The sequence below is a fragment of the Mastacembelus armatus genome, chromosome 6 (assembly GCF_900324485.2).
Source record: "Mastacembelus armatus chromosome 6, fMasArm1.2, whole genome shotgun sequence".
NCBI classification, from domain to species: domain Eukaryota; kingdom Metazoa; phylum Chordata; class Actinopteri; order Synbranchiformes; family Mastacembelidae; genus Mastacembelus; species Mastacembelus armatus.
Window position 1 is genome coordinate 9712653 of NC_046638.1, and position 15145 is coordinate 9727797.

At 40.6% G+C, this 15145-nt stretch overlaps 1 protein-coding gene across 1 annotated transcript; it reads left to right on the top strand.

Annotated features, from left to right (window-relative positions):
* Positions 1-4135: 4135 nt before the first annotated feature.
* c6h15orf39 (chromosome 6 C15orf39 homolog) lies at positions 4136-14732 on the top strand. The gene is made up of 4 exons (XM_026311403.1): positions 4136-4376; positions 7973-11192; positions 12004-12038; positions 13156-14732. The coding sequence occupies exons 2-4, from the start codon at positions 8015-8017 to the stop codon at positions 13159-13161; spliced, it is 3219 nt and encodes a 1072-aa protein (XP_026167188.1). The 5' UTR covers positions 4136-4376; positions 7973-8014; the 3' UTR covers positions 13162-14732.
* Positions 14733-15145: the final 413 nt, after the last annotated feature.

Here is a 15145-nt window from a genome sequence, read left to right on the forward strand (position 1 = left end):
ATGTTCGCCTACTGGGAATAAACACCATGTTCTCAAAACTATGGACAACTCACCTAAAATTGCAGACTGTCTGAACTCAGAGGCTGTGTGAAATAAACAAATGTTAACCTTTTAAGACCAAAAACTACTGAATGATGAATTTGAGACATTTTTTGTATGTTTTCTCAGCAGTTCATTTGCTATCACAAGCCTAAATATAGGCTGGAACTAGAATTTTTTTTTTTTTTTGTGGAGTTACAACTTAAGTCTGCTATGATAAACTGTTAGATCATTTGCTCTAGATGTGGGTGAATAATTATCTAGCAAAAATGATTAGTATGGTGGATATTTTCTGTCTTACGCCATCTGACCTCACCACAGTTTGAGGCAAAACATACCTGTAAGCATTAAAAAATGTAGAACCAGACCAATTAAACAGGCAGAGAGATGTGTTCCTTACCACACTTTAAGATTTAATGTAGCATCACAGAATAATACCTCAAACCTGAGTTGTCTCAAGCACAACTGCTACCAAAGAACCACAAGGAGGTGTTTATACCTTCAGTCCCCATCCTAATGGACAGGAGATGGTTCGCAAAATGTTACAGTCATGTCTTATTCTTCCTAATAAGTGATAAAAATTGTATCTCATCTTCCTCCAGTTTTCAGAAGGCCCTACTCTTCAAATGTCTTCAACTACTCTATTTCCTCCTTATTATCTTACATTAAGATTAATGGCTATTCACCAAACAGCTTCCCTTATTCTCTGTTACTGGGTACAGACTAAACAAACTCCCATTGCAGGTCCATTCTTGGATACAGCTCAGAAGTACGTTTAACTCTTACAGTCACATGATATATAGTTGTTTCTGTGATAAGCGCATGAGAAACATACATTTAATGGCTATGCTTAAGGTTACACTGACAGTTATATGACTACATATAAGTGAATACAATATAGTAGTTTTCCTATATTGAGCGTTTAGCTTTTACAGGCTGACTATAAACTTCCCTTCTGTCCAATGCAGAGTCTTTCCTCCACATTAGTAAATACCTAAGTTAACATTCATGTATCATATACTCATATTTTGTGTGAAGATATTTAGTATGATGATAAGACTAGAATGTGTGTTCTAATGCTTTTCATACATCTGCTGTTGTTGTTTTTAAAAATACTCCAGAAGACACAGACACAGGACAAAGGTTGAAGGAAAAAAATGTTTTAAAGTACAGTGAGGCAGATGGGAAAAATGCTCAAGTCACAAAATAAAGCCAAGGGTGGAGTCTGGAAACATTGGTGTCTTGCTTAGCACTGAGGTCAATTCATGGCCCACCATTAGGAGCTGGAATATTGTTGGATGACACCAAGAAAATGGAAAGTTCACATACGTTTGACATAATTATTTTTGAGTGATGTGGTATTACCCAAAAATAAAAAAGTAAGTGATTACGGCATTGGGATCCTCAATAGAAAGAGTGTTGAAATATAGGAGTTCAAGAGTAACAGGTTCCATTGACTTGCTGGGAACTCTGTTCTGTCCATTGCTTGACTTTTTGAAAACTGCAAAATAAGCCAGGTTGGACTCAACCTGTAAATAGAGGATCTTTGAGACAACTCTTGCAGGGTTTTCTGAGAAATTATCTAAGAGTTGAGCTGTAGTCCAGGCCATCACTAGCCCAGGTCAACACTTCCATCTTTGAAATCCCATTAAATCTTCAGTTGTCCCATTGAGTTTTATTAGATTTAGTTAGTTGCACTGTAGTGTAGTTAGAAAGCTGCACTGAAGTGACTCTGAAAACATCTGTATGACCTGAAAAGCAAGTCACAAAAAGACATAGACTTCAGATTGTCAGCCACCAACACTGCAACATGCAATGTCTTCCTTGTATAGACAGGCAGTGACAAATATGCATTACACCTATGTAGTATATTGTCTGTGTCAATATGTGTGCATGTTCAGGTGCAGATGTGTCTTGTGTCTGATGCAACTCCAGCAGTCTCCAGGCTCAGCATGTAGTTTCTGGCCTCTGGGAGTGTTCAACCATGTTTCATCAGAAACTACATCCTGAGAGATCACCTGCTCTGCTCCCTGTGTCACCACAAGTCACTTTATTGACTCTTGCGCGTTTAAAACTTGTAAACACCTTGTGGATTCACTCATGAATGAGTACAAATTAACATGAAGAAGCAGCCGACTTGCACAACATGTGACACATCACACCTTATACTTTTATGATATTATGTGTATCTTCTATTATTCTGTACGTTACACATGACCACAATAATTAAGATGTCTCCGCAATCAGAAATATGTGTAAATATGTATGAGAATTTATAATAAGCTGACTTATAAAACCTTTTAACATTGTTGTGCAGCTGCTTTGTGTGAAATCGAGGACATGATGCCCATGCTGATAGCCCAAGGGAAAAACAAACTGTTCTTTTAGATAATTTGTTTACCTTAAGAGACGGTTAAAATTATGTGCAAAATGATTATGGATTACTGTTTGTTTATGCATATTAGATATTCAGCACAAGGAGGTTTCACAGAAGGAAATAACATTTAACAGTGCATTACTGCCATCTGCACATCTGCTGCCAGTAAATATTTGTTCAAGCATTGTATCAGGAAAGAAGTGACAGTTTGAAAAAAAGCAAACATGAAATAGTCTCTTCTTCAAGTCTAATCACAGATGTGGCTATCAGCAAAAGTTGCACAGGATGAATTCAGGGTGAATTTCTTAGCTTCTTCTTAAAGCTTTTTTGCCCCTTGGCTTCATTTATTTATTTTTGTCTCTCTCTTTGAAAGCCGTACCACCTGTTTATCTGCATTTCCAGTAGAGAAACAGGTTTCTAATGACGGACTACAATACTGTGTATTTTATACACAGTTTTGCCTTCTAAGTCTCAACATTTCTGTTTCTGTACCCATATGGCACAGTGTTACCCCCTCGATGCCTTGTGTTGGTTAACCTTAAGCTATAATACCATGGTAACTGGAAATCGGGGAGATGTGAAAGCGGCCCCCGGTGGGAATAGCCTCTGCCTCCTGCCCTCGGTAAAGCCCCTTGACGAGCATCTCTTTACTTGCGAGGCCACAGGGACTGATGGAAGCTGCTAACTTGTCTAGACTAAACTGTGACAGCCCTATGGGACACACAAATTAGACTCCAATTCACAGGTGAAGAGGGACTGAAATGATGCAAGTGCAACAAGAAATTATCTATAGATCATAATCAAGGCCAAGCGGTAAAAAGCAGTGTGACTGAGCTAATGGCTGACTTTAACTTTGGGCAACTAAAGTCAACGATTAACTACACTAACCCGAGGATGATATAGACCCTTCCTTCGCAGCTCTATTCCGTCTGTACAAGCAACTTGTATATGTTTTATTATGCTCGCATTTCCTTATCTTTAACTTTTTTTGGGGTTTGCAGTTCATTAAAGGTTTAACTTTTCTGAGGAGGAAATGCAGCCATTATATAGCACCATACCTGCACAGTTCACTGGAAACGCTATGTCAACAGAATATCATTATGTTTATTATCATGTTCTAGATATCAATGTGTATTCAACATTTGACTTTTTCTGTGCCTTGTTGTTCCAAAGCTGTGCAGAACGCACGCTCACACACACACACACACACACACACACACACACACCCACACACATCTAATATGGATCAGAGGTTCTTAAATTATGCTGCAATAAGCAAAATATAATGGATGGGAATTGACTGATGAACGCAAAGGACTCTTCTGTCTTAGCTTCAACTTCAGTGTAAATAGCAGTGATATCAGATTATTTATTACATTTCCTGATTTCCCTGGGCATTCCCTGAAGGAGAAGAAGTAGATGTCTGATCTGGGAACAGCATAAAAAAAGAAGGAGTGAGAGCTGAGTCAGGCTTGTGTCATCTGTCAGTGAGTGTAAACAAAAAAAAAAAAAGAAAGAAAAATTATGACTCAAAGTTGTGTGGAGGTGCCAGCTGGCAGCCGGACCTGGGGATATGACAAATAAAGTCATCAGCGGGGAAAACATCACATGCAAAAATAAAATTAAAAAAAAAAAAAAAAAATTAAAAAAAATAAGCCGTGGAAAGACAGAGGGTGTGACTCCGCCTATTGATCAAAGACCATCCTCCTCCCTTTTGTCTTTTCTGCAGTTTGTTAACTTCTCTAAAGCCGCGTGGACTTCGGGCGAGCCGCTCAAACCTTCCGACAGGCCTTCGTTTCCCTCTTCGTGGGATTTTTTTTTTTTTTTCTTAACTGACCAGTCGATTAACAAGCAGCGGACAAGATACTTTCTCCTCATTTCTTACAAGTTTGCATTTCATGGAGTCTTTGTGGAAATCGTTTATTGTCGTCACAGCAGCAGCAGCAGCAGCAGAAGCGAGGTAAGAAACCGTATTTACTGTGCAGTCTTCAGACATCCAAAGGAACGGCAGATTACAATGTAGATTGCGGAAAGGGAAAGAAAGGGAGCAACAAATCTGTGTAAGGAAGCAAAGGAAGAATGTGAAACTTTTTGATGCAGGCTATCGCAAGCCACTTTATCGTAGGTCTCTGAAACGGTGCTGTTTTTACCCACAGTGCGGTTTTAGATTTAGCGTGGTTTGCAGCGCTTTCACAGCCTTATGGAAATGACTCACGCTGTTTATGGCAGTCGAGTTTTGTTTTTTGTTTTTTTTTTTTTTGCGCCGAGTGTGTTTTCTTTTCATATTATTTGCATGCTTTTAATTTCGGCTTTATAGAAGCAGGGCGTCAAACTCCCAGTGACACAATCCTTCACAAAGTTGAGGTTCCGTTTTTTTTTTTTTTTGTTTTGTTTTGTTTTTTTTAATGTCTGGACTGGAGTCTGTTCTCTTAGTTACTTTGGCGGAAATTAGTGTCATGTGAGGTTGCTGACATCTTCCACTTTTAAAAAAAAAAAAACTTAGTTATTGAAATAAGCGCACTGCTTTAAGCTGATCAGTTTTTTTAGCTCTTTTCCCACGTGGTTTGAGGCACAGCTTGTCAGTGTGGACGGTTTGCTTTCGGAAGTCCCACTCCATCACCCTTGCCCTACAGATCTGGGAGTGCGGGCACACGCGCGCGCGCGCGCGCACACACACACACACACACGTACGTACGTACGCAATCTCCACAGAGCGCAGCTTGCAGTTGTGCACACAGTAGTCAACACCTCTGCGCAGTTTCCTCCACGCACATAGGTTAAAGCCTATTTCTCTTCGCTATTTACAGATAAGCCTTTCGCTCTGTGCTTTTCTGAAAGGTGTCAACAGGATGAACTGACATCTGTTGGTGGTGCTGCAGTGACAATTGGTGGGGTCTGTTTCATTCAACTTTAATCACAGCCGCTCGATATTATTATTAATATTATTATTACATGTTTTTGCTGTTCATATATTTCCGTTCTGTGTGTGCATTGGATCGGATACAGTTGTTTCAGCAGATGGTCTGCCTTGAATTTGGCTGCCTGTCAAAAGATGTTTTGCACTATGATCTGTTAGTTTTAGGGAGTAAAGAGAAATGGGCTGTCCACCAGTAGGACCTGCACCAATAATAAAGGCGAAGAAGAAAAAGAAAAAAAGTGTTATAGTGTGTCGTGGCCTAGTCGGCTCATGCAGATGCTTGTGTGGCAGAGTTATGAATTCATCACGTGATCCGGTCATCTCTCCTTTCTTCTTTTACATACTGATGGTGTTAAATAGGTTGTGTGTGGTGCTGCCTTCAGGTGCCTGCTGGAATAACCAGAACTGGGAGTTGTTCAGGTGTTATTTGGTAAATGTATGTAGTACATAGGTAAGTTATTGTGTCTATATGCAATTAGGAATATACACAGACATATTTTGATAACTGACTAACAGTTTTCAGTTTGTTTGTTTTTTTTAAATTTTTTGTTTGTCTTTTTTCAGGCTGAATTGCTCACTGGATCTAGGTTTTTAGCTGTGAAACGTTGCTGCTTTTGTTTGTCTTCATTATATAGAATTTTGAGTGTAGGAATTTTCATCAGACAAAAAAAAAACATTGTAAAGATGTCCTAGAGAAAATACTTATTTTTAATCGTTTATGAAGTGACAGTTAACAAACACAAGCTACATTTCTAATGTTTCTTTGACCTCCACATTAACTGAATACGTTTAGGCCTCGATACACTTAACAGAAAATACATACCGACTGCAGAGCAGTGAATGTGTGATCATCCAGGCTCTCAGTAACATGCTGACTTCCACTTCTTAAATGTTTTTAATCTTTCCCGCATTTTCCCTTTTGTGGCGTGACATATCCAGTAGAAATATTGATATTAGTCCAAACTCCTTGAGGACAGAGTTTTCTAAGAACTCTGTTTTTCAAATGTGCTTTAACAGACCATTATGGGACCAGAGGTTACTATCACAAATCTATCTGTTGATTCTAAACATTAAGGGACTTCACACAGTCAGCGCTGCCTGACACATTGCTCTAGTGGCAAAACATGAGCGGAAGCTTGAAGAAAAGTAACACGGTCAATAGATGCATATCTGTTCGCATCTATTCAGTAAATTCTATTTCAATACTTATTTTGTCAAACTTCTATTTGTTCCAGTTATTTTAGGACTTGTAGGTAGGATAAAAAAAAGGACCATTGACACTGTAAATGCTTTGGACAAAACAAAAACAATCAATTGGTAAAATAACCAACATATTAACCAAAAGGAAGAATAAGTTACTTGCACCCCCACACTGGGGAAGTATATGAAAAGGAACTCTGGAATGACTGAGGGTTTGTGGTGATAAAATGCAGAATAGAAACAGGGCCCATTGTGGTGTTGGGTCTCAGGACATAAACGCAAGATGAGAAGTCTCTGTCAGATCTGGTCATGGTTTGATGAAAGTGAGACTGAACTTTTGGATGTAAAACCGATGACACATCCGCTGCATTTGATGACTAATATCTGTAATCAGTGAAAGCAAGAACACAGCACAGCAAGTACTTATCAAATATATTACAATAATCCGGTAATTTTCATATGTAAAGACATGGCTTTGAAGTGAAGACTGCTTTCAATCTTACATGAATATTGTCATCACAACCTGTGGCCAAAGGCTGCATCATTAGAGCTGCTTTGTTTAGTTCAACATATGGCAGCTTTCATGCTGACTGTCTGTAGGAAATTACTTTCACCTTTAGCCTTTCACATTCACTAAACTTTTTTGCAGGAATCCTCCCCACACATTCCTCAGATTGCTGCTTCTTTGCCACATGTTGCATTTCCCTTCCACCATTGTGCATCGGCCGATTAGGGTGTATGTGGCATACATGTGAAAAGCCACAAGATCTGCCCAGGTTGAAAAAATATATATATTGTTCTCATCTACTTATAAATTCAGTACATGTGCAAAGTGCCTATTTTTCCTCCTGTGTATTCTGTCCTGCCAGTGGATGTTTGAAATGGGGCTTTATTCAAGCTAATCAAAAGAATGCATCTCTAGGAAAAAAAAAAATCTTGTATAGTGTTGAAGAAATTCTTAACAAATAGACTCAGAGGATGAACTTAGTTTAGATCAATTTTATTTGCAAAAGGAGTAAACTGTCACTAAGCACACTGAGTGCAGAGTGAAAGATCACTGGCTAGACACAGCCAGACTGAACATTTTATAGCTCAGTACTATCAAAGTTGCGTACAAATAAAGAGGAAACACTTCTTGAGGTGAGGGCAATTCCAGCCATCTGTCACATTAAGATAAGACCCAGTGCGGGTTAAAAAGCGGTCAAACATCTTCCAGATTAAGATAAGACAGAGAACAGTGGTTAACAATCTTTAAGACAAGGCACTAAATGGGGTAAAACAATGGTCAACCGACCTGTTCTTGTTTTCCCCCAGCACACAGATGGCAAAAAGCTGAACAGAATAGAACATTTTTCTAACATATAGCTCTAACAAAACAAAACAAAACAAACAAAAAAAAAAGCAATTCTAGTGTCTAATTGGTGTTTTTATATTCTCAGGTCTGGAGCCATATCAGTGCAACATCATAGCAAAGTTACTACATGATGAGCAGCCAGCCGATGCAGACCCTCATTGACCCAGTGACTCGCAACAAGATGCCATTGTTTGATGGGACCGTAGCCTCCACAGGACTATTAAAGCCGCAAAATATGTCTGGTTTCCTGGGTAAGCAGACATTGCAGTACGGCGGGGCCTACTTTGCATATGACCCCAGAGGAAAGGATATTGCAAGATTCACTCCTCCTTGGAATAACTCAAAGACATCCCTGCTGGATAGCAAAAGTCCTGTGAGTCAGCTTTCTGGTATGGATGGACGAAACCACATCATGTACAGGCAAGACGGAAGTTCATCAGAGGAAGGCCATTCCCATTCCTCTTCCCTGTGTCATGCTCCAGTAAAACAGGGCTTTACATTATACACTAAAAGTCCTGTGGTAAGGAGTCCTACATCTGCTGCATCAGTGGCTGTTGGGAAACAAAAAATCGGAGGTGAGAATTCATCTCCTCCGTCTGAAAGCTCTGTTTATTTAGCGATTCCTAAACCTGTTTATGGACACAACCCCTGCTGTAATGAATTAGGCTGCATGATAGGACAGCGGTACAGTGTGGAGCATGGCTCTCCGAGGATCCCAACCAGTGTATATGACCACGATTGGATGCAAAGTGATGCTTACTATGCTGAAAGGCCACCTATTCAGAGGAAGGTCCAAGACACGCTGCTGCAAAAGAGAGGTTTACAGTTGGAGCCCGGTGCAGAAGCACTAAAGAGGATGCCCATGGAGACATACAGCCCAAGCAGATTAAGGACCTTTCCTGCAATGATTGACCCAAACTACAGCAGCTACCCCTGCACCCCAACTCATACGCTGTTTGGTTCTTTAAGTGAGCAGAGCCAGCGTTTGCAGACTCCTCCCAGAGGCTATGCTAGTTTATACCCCTCCCATCCTACATATGAGCATATGACCTCAGAGGTTTATCAAGAATGTTCTCCCATGTCCAAATATGGCCAGCTAGCACAGCACCCAGTGTTTTATTACCCCCAGACAAATGTGGAGGTAGAAAACAGGACACAGTGTAAAGACATTAGAAAGCAGAGAGAAAATGTCCCTGTCATCCTTAAACACACAATCCCAAACCCCCGGGAGCATTTCATAGTGCCCCACTCACTTCATGGTGAAATTCCTTTGCCTTTGCTTAGTACTGAAACATTGCCAAATCATTCCTTTATGCGGGGTTTTGACTATCCTTGTTACACAGTCCCTAGATTTCACTTAAATGCAAACCAAATCAGACCTCCTCTGAAAACACAACATGCTTCACCTAGTTTTCACTCTAATCAGATAAACGTTTCCCCATCCAGCCGGCACGTGGATCACTCTGCCACTTCTGCAGCCAGTCTACGTAACGAAAAATCCAGCGGCGTGCATGTTGATAAATCACATGCTTCCTCACCACTACTACACATGGATCAAACCAGTCCTACCAGACGTATAAACCAACCTGGCATCTCACCACCCAGCATACAAATTAACAGATTGTTCTCTCCACTCAGCGGCCTACACGTAGACCGGCCCATCCTTCCACCAGCTGGCTTGAACGTGGAGAAATTCATTGACTGTTCCTCTTGTGAAGCACAAGTTACATGCCCGAAGCAGCCAAAAGGCCTTCCTGTTTCCCCAGCAGCGTGGCCTCCCCCGTCGCCCAGTCACAGTTCAGATCGCATCCATACAGCTGTAACTAACAGCGCAAATGTCCGAAAAATTATTTATTCCCCTGCAACAGGAAATAAACTCAGTGACCCTCCATCCAGTTCAAGTGCTTCTGTTCTTAAAGGGTGTTTGAAGAGAAGTCTTTCACACTCATCTGCACCTATCAAAATAGAAGAAGATAGCGATTTATGTGAAGTGAAATACATTAAGAAACGACAAAAGCTGGAAAAGGAGAATGTCCAGGTAGGAAAGAAAAATGATTCTCCTCCTATGCCAGTTATTGACAATGTCTTCAGTCTGGCACCTTACCAAACATACCTGCAGGCCTCTGGAGTGTTATTTCCAGGCAGAGCACCTCAGATCATCCAGTCGTCTGAACAGCAGAGAATTAAAGCCATGCCAGACAACAAAGAAAAAAGGCCAGGTCAAAATAAACAGCAGCCTGTTGTCTGTGAGGTTCCCAAAGAAATCTGGCCAGGTACTCCAACAGAGAAACCTGTTGTAGAAATCTCAGAAGCCAAAACTATTAAAGTGGAAAAAGTGGATCCATCTGACACAGACAATTCTGTAGAGATTCTTGTTAGTCAGAAGGACTGCAGAAAAATAGAGGTTAAAAAAGAGCCTGAAGAGACTGGTTCATCTGCCACTGGGCCAATTTTGCTGATAAAGATATGTGAATCTGATGAACTAGAGAGTAAACCTTCATTGGCAGCTGAAAATAAGACTTCAGATGAGTCCAAACCTATAGAGGTGGACTTATCCTCTCAGGATGATACATGCACACTGCAGTGCAAATCAGTTACACCACCTCAGCCACATGAAAGCAAACTCAGTTTCAAAAACATTCCTCCCCAGTGTCTGAAACTTTCCACCTACAAAATTATTCTCCCTGAGACGACGCGTTCTAGCCCTGCTCCACCCCCAGAGAAGCCTCTTGCACAGACAGTAAGTGAATTCCAAATGCCAGTTCGCAAGCACTTCTTGGAGCTGCACCATTCTCTCTGCAAGCTAGTGTCCAAATCTGTGGCAGCCTCTTCAGATCAGGAGCTCAGAACCTGGTTGTCTCAGCTGGAGCTCACTGAACCTGCATCTTCGTCAACCAAAATCCAGAAAGTGTCCTGTTTGTTGGGGGTAACAGCCAGAGAGGCTTGGCTCAAAGAGGAGATGAAGTCAGCTCTGGATAATGTCCTTGAGAGGCTGAGAGAGTACACCACCCAGGAGCGCTGTCCCTTTCCTCACGTCATGCGGACGGGGGCGGTGTTCCTCCCCATGTTGGTAACGAAGGAGCTGCTATTTCCGATGGTCGAGGGCAGCTACATTGACCAGGTCCTGCAGGAGCACAAAGTGGAGCTGCGACCCACCACACTCTCTGAAGAGAAGATCCTCATCCAGCTTCACAAACGAGCCTGCTCCTCCCGGCTCAGGAGACTGATGTCCCTCAAACACTTGCCTGACATCTACGCTGACGTGGTCAACCTTTTCTATTACACCTGCGTCCGCAAACATCTGGGTGAGTCCATGTTCTCTTCAGAGTAAAGAATATGTGCCTTGAATAAATGTTTTCCTACTAAATAAAGGAATGAATTGGGTATTAAAGTATTTGTTTTCCAAATGAGTATTCCACCTGGGATCATATTATGTCCTTTCATTTCTTTTGATACTTTCAAGCCAGACAACAGTCCTGTGAATTACCTCTCATGGGATATTGCTGGACACAGCTATTGATTGCACCTGCACTTACATAATCATATTCATGAAAGAGGAGAGGAGAAAAAAAAAAAAGGGAAAATCCACCAAAGACTTGTAAATGAACATGTAGACTACTGCAACTACATTCAGTGCTTTGTTTAAGTTGTTTATTCGTCAGTTGCAAAATAGTAACCGTTCACCTCAAGTGAAAAGTCTCTGCTTGTTGAAAATTTAAAAAAAAAAAAAAAAGTTTCCTACACTCTGTGATAGATTACACAAGACTCACTGAGATCATTTGTATGATAGTGTTTCAGATAACAGTTCAGCAGAAGTTTATTTCCATGTATGGAAAATATTTCTTGACAAATACAAGTAGTTTTGATCATTCGATCATGTGATACGTATAATAAAGCAAGGCTCTACTTCCTGCCTTTTCTTGCACATTTCTCGAAATCCCCTTTGGGTAATTGGTGTGATTCACTGATTCTTTTGGGTGTTATTATAAAGCCACATTATTTTGACTGTATCATAGATTTCCCTAAAAACAGTCATATAGTATTTGCTGCATTATTGGCCCTTTTTTGGTAAAACCACAATAAATATTCAATATAAAATCCATTTATTTTTTACAGAATCAACTTCACCTGATGCCCAAAAGAGAGTACAGGTATATTTATTTTATTTTTTTTATGTTGTCCCACAATCTCACTATTCTTTGCTTTTTCTGATTAGAAAGCAGGACTCCTTTCCGCTAACATTCAGTAACAAGAAGCTGCATGATTACATCATATTTGTTATGGCTGGGTGGAGGGAATGGTGCTGAGCTGGGCTATTTGTGGAAAACTCATACTCACCTTCATGATTTTCTTGGATAGTATTAATGGTCTTTAAAGTGTGTAAGGCAGGCTGGTGGATCACACTATCACAAGAAGGGAGTGACAGCCTGCAGCATTAAGGTGTGCACTGGCAAAATGTTGGTGCCCTGTGAGTTTTCACCATCTGAGCCGATTCTTCAGAGAAATGGGACTAAATGATTGCTATTGTGAAGACTGTCTGTCCATAACCTTTGTGTGATTTTAAAGTTAAGGGAGGGTTGTACTGTGTTCTTGTTAGTCAACAAATCCAATAAAAAGACCAAAATCAAGAAGATATAAGTCAGGTTTTGGCTGTACAGGCAATACTTGTTAGAAGGATCAATTCTACTTTGTTGTGGTCTTTTATGGGTTTTGTTGATGAGAAAAATACAGAATAAAACCTGACTTCTCTTTTAATGCTTCCCATTTTATTATTTGTCCTTTGACTTATTTTATTTGGTGCGAACAATTGCTAATTGGATTGGGCTTATTTGAATATGTATTCACTGCTGACATTAACAGTTCACATGGCCTGGGAGCACTTGGTGTCTGAGCATTTCCCTTCTGCTAACCTTGCCTCAATGCTGTTTGATCCCTGACTAATAGCATCCCTCGTAGCAGCTGACTTTTTCCCAGCCTCAGTGTTTACTCCCACACCCTTCTATTCTGCCTGTACAGAAAAGGTGTTTCATGGCGGAGGATAATGCTGTGCAATCACAAATAGAATAGGCTCTCACTGTTCTTGTGTGCTAAATAAGTGCTATGGGAACACTGATTTCTAAACTTGTATGGGGGTGTTGGACTTTGTGGCTGCTGGCTTGCTTTTTAGGAATAATCTGTTGGTGTCCCCCCTCACCTCTTTTATGTATTATTACCATTATTTTACGTATTTTTACCTCTCTTTTTTTGCTGTATTCCCCTGTGTTGCAGGATTAGATGTGGATGATGATGATGACAGAAAAATAGGTACTGAGGAGACCATCAGCTGCAGGACTCCTGATTTTTCAGTCATCACTACTTCACTGGACTCAGACTCAGACTTACACCCACAGAGACATTCAGAAGACTGGGAAACCAATTCACACTTCAATACGAACAGAACAAAAAAGAGCAGCCTGAGGTGCATGTTTCTGGCCAACAGTTTGACGGATGAAGAAGATGCAGAGGACACAGAGATGACTGTAAGTGGAGGCATACTGAACGCATTTAGTAAGAAAATCTGGAGTGGCAATCAGTCTGAAGAGACTGAGAACAGAGGAAATGACTGCACGGCTGCCAAAAAGGATTCTTTTCTTATTCCACAAAGCACAACTTCTGAGAATTCATGGACTTGTCCTTTAACCTTGGATGATCTTTCTCCATCTCCCAGTGACACAGAAACCGAGCATTCTTCCAGTCCACTGCCTGTTAGTCAATCCTCTGAACCAGCTAAATCTCCTGTTAGATCCAAGAACTGTTCAGGCATGATTCTTAAATTGAGAAGGATGTTTAGTGAAGGGCTAAGAAAAAAAAAGGCCCACTACCAGGCAGTGTCAGACCCTGGGACAGTCACCGATCCATCCCCCTCACAGACTGAAGATAGAGAGGAAGAGGTGAGCAGCAAGAATAACCCTCACAGGACAATGACACCCAAAGTAACTCACAGGTGGCAGAGGACAGGAAGCTTCTCTCAGGCCTTAAGACCCCTCAGAGGCTCTACTAAAAGAAAACCCCAATCACTTTTAAAGATCAAATACTGTCCCTTCTTGTCTGCCTGCCACAGCGCTGAACACAGGAGACGATGGGTGCTGCGCTCGGCGGTCCAGAGGGCTCGGAGGGCCATGAGGTTCTATTACCCAGACCTGGTAGGAAAGCGAATTTGCCACCTGTATGAAGAAGCTGACAAATCAGAAGTGTGGTACAAGGGAGAGGTCCTGCGTATCCATGAGGCCCACAGCAACCCTCTAAAAACTATATTTGAGGTCAGGTATGACAGTGAGCCGGAGTGGAAGTACTACCTAGAGCTGCTGATAGACTATAAAAAAGGCTGGCTCAAAATTGAAGATTAGTTGCTATGCCAGTTTAGTTTTTGGTCACATCAGAGTGCAATGTTTTAAATCTGTGCAATCTACTGTTTTTCTTTAACCAAACAGTAGTCAGTAGTTACTTGCAAACAGGCCGATGAGCACTGAATATGTCTTTGACCTCTTCAAGAATAAAGTTGGATGGGATATTTCTTTTGCAATGAGGTCATAAACATTCTTTGTCACTTGAGAGCAACAGGGTGCAGTCTTCTTTAGGGACAGACTGTATAGCCATAATGCCCATCCTGGTTTCTGCTTTATTTAGGTGAATGAAATGTCACGACTTTGTTTAATTTCACAAACACACACACACACAAAATGCCTTTTTTTTATTAAGTTGTAAGCAAATATAAAGTTAGGTATTTATTGTTTAAGTCATCACTGTTCCATTTTATTGGTTAAAATAAACAGAATTCTGAGTGAATGTTTGAGACTGGACTTTTTTTTTTTTTAATTTTTATTGTACTTCTAAGAAATAAGCAATTGACATGAAAGATATTTTAAAAGGGCTTCACTGTCAAACAGTGCCAGCTGCATGTACATAGATTTATCCAGTCTTGTATTTCACTAGGGCAGTTTTTGTTCACCGATTTGTGCTTGATGTCTTATTGTGTGTAACTGAAGCTGGAGAGGCTTTAATGTAGTTTTGTACTAAGCTTCTCATGAGGTCTTGAGATGTGCTCATGTCATAGTATTTTTAATTACTGTGAAACTTAAGACTCTGACCTCAAATCATATTTTGAATTTGTATAATTTTCCTGTAGACTGAAATGTTAAAATACCACTTACTGTTGCCCTAAATAAATGTAATGATGATGATTCCATGTTTTATATTATGCAGTTTCTCTGAAAATGAT

Coding starts and splice junctions, on each gene's coding strand:
- c6h15orf39 (XM_026311403.1), top strand. CDS start 8,015: ATGATGAGCAGCCAGCCGATGCAGACCCTCATTGACCCAGTGACTCGC. Junction 11,193..12,003: donor CTGCGTCCGCAAACATCTGG/GTGAGTCCATGT, acceptor TATTTTTTACAG/AATCAACTTCACCTGATGCC.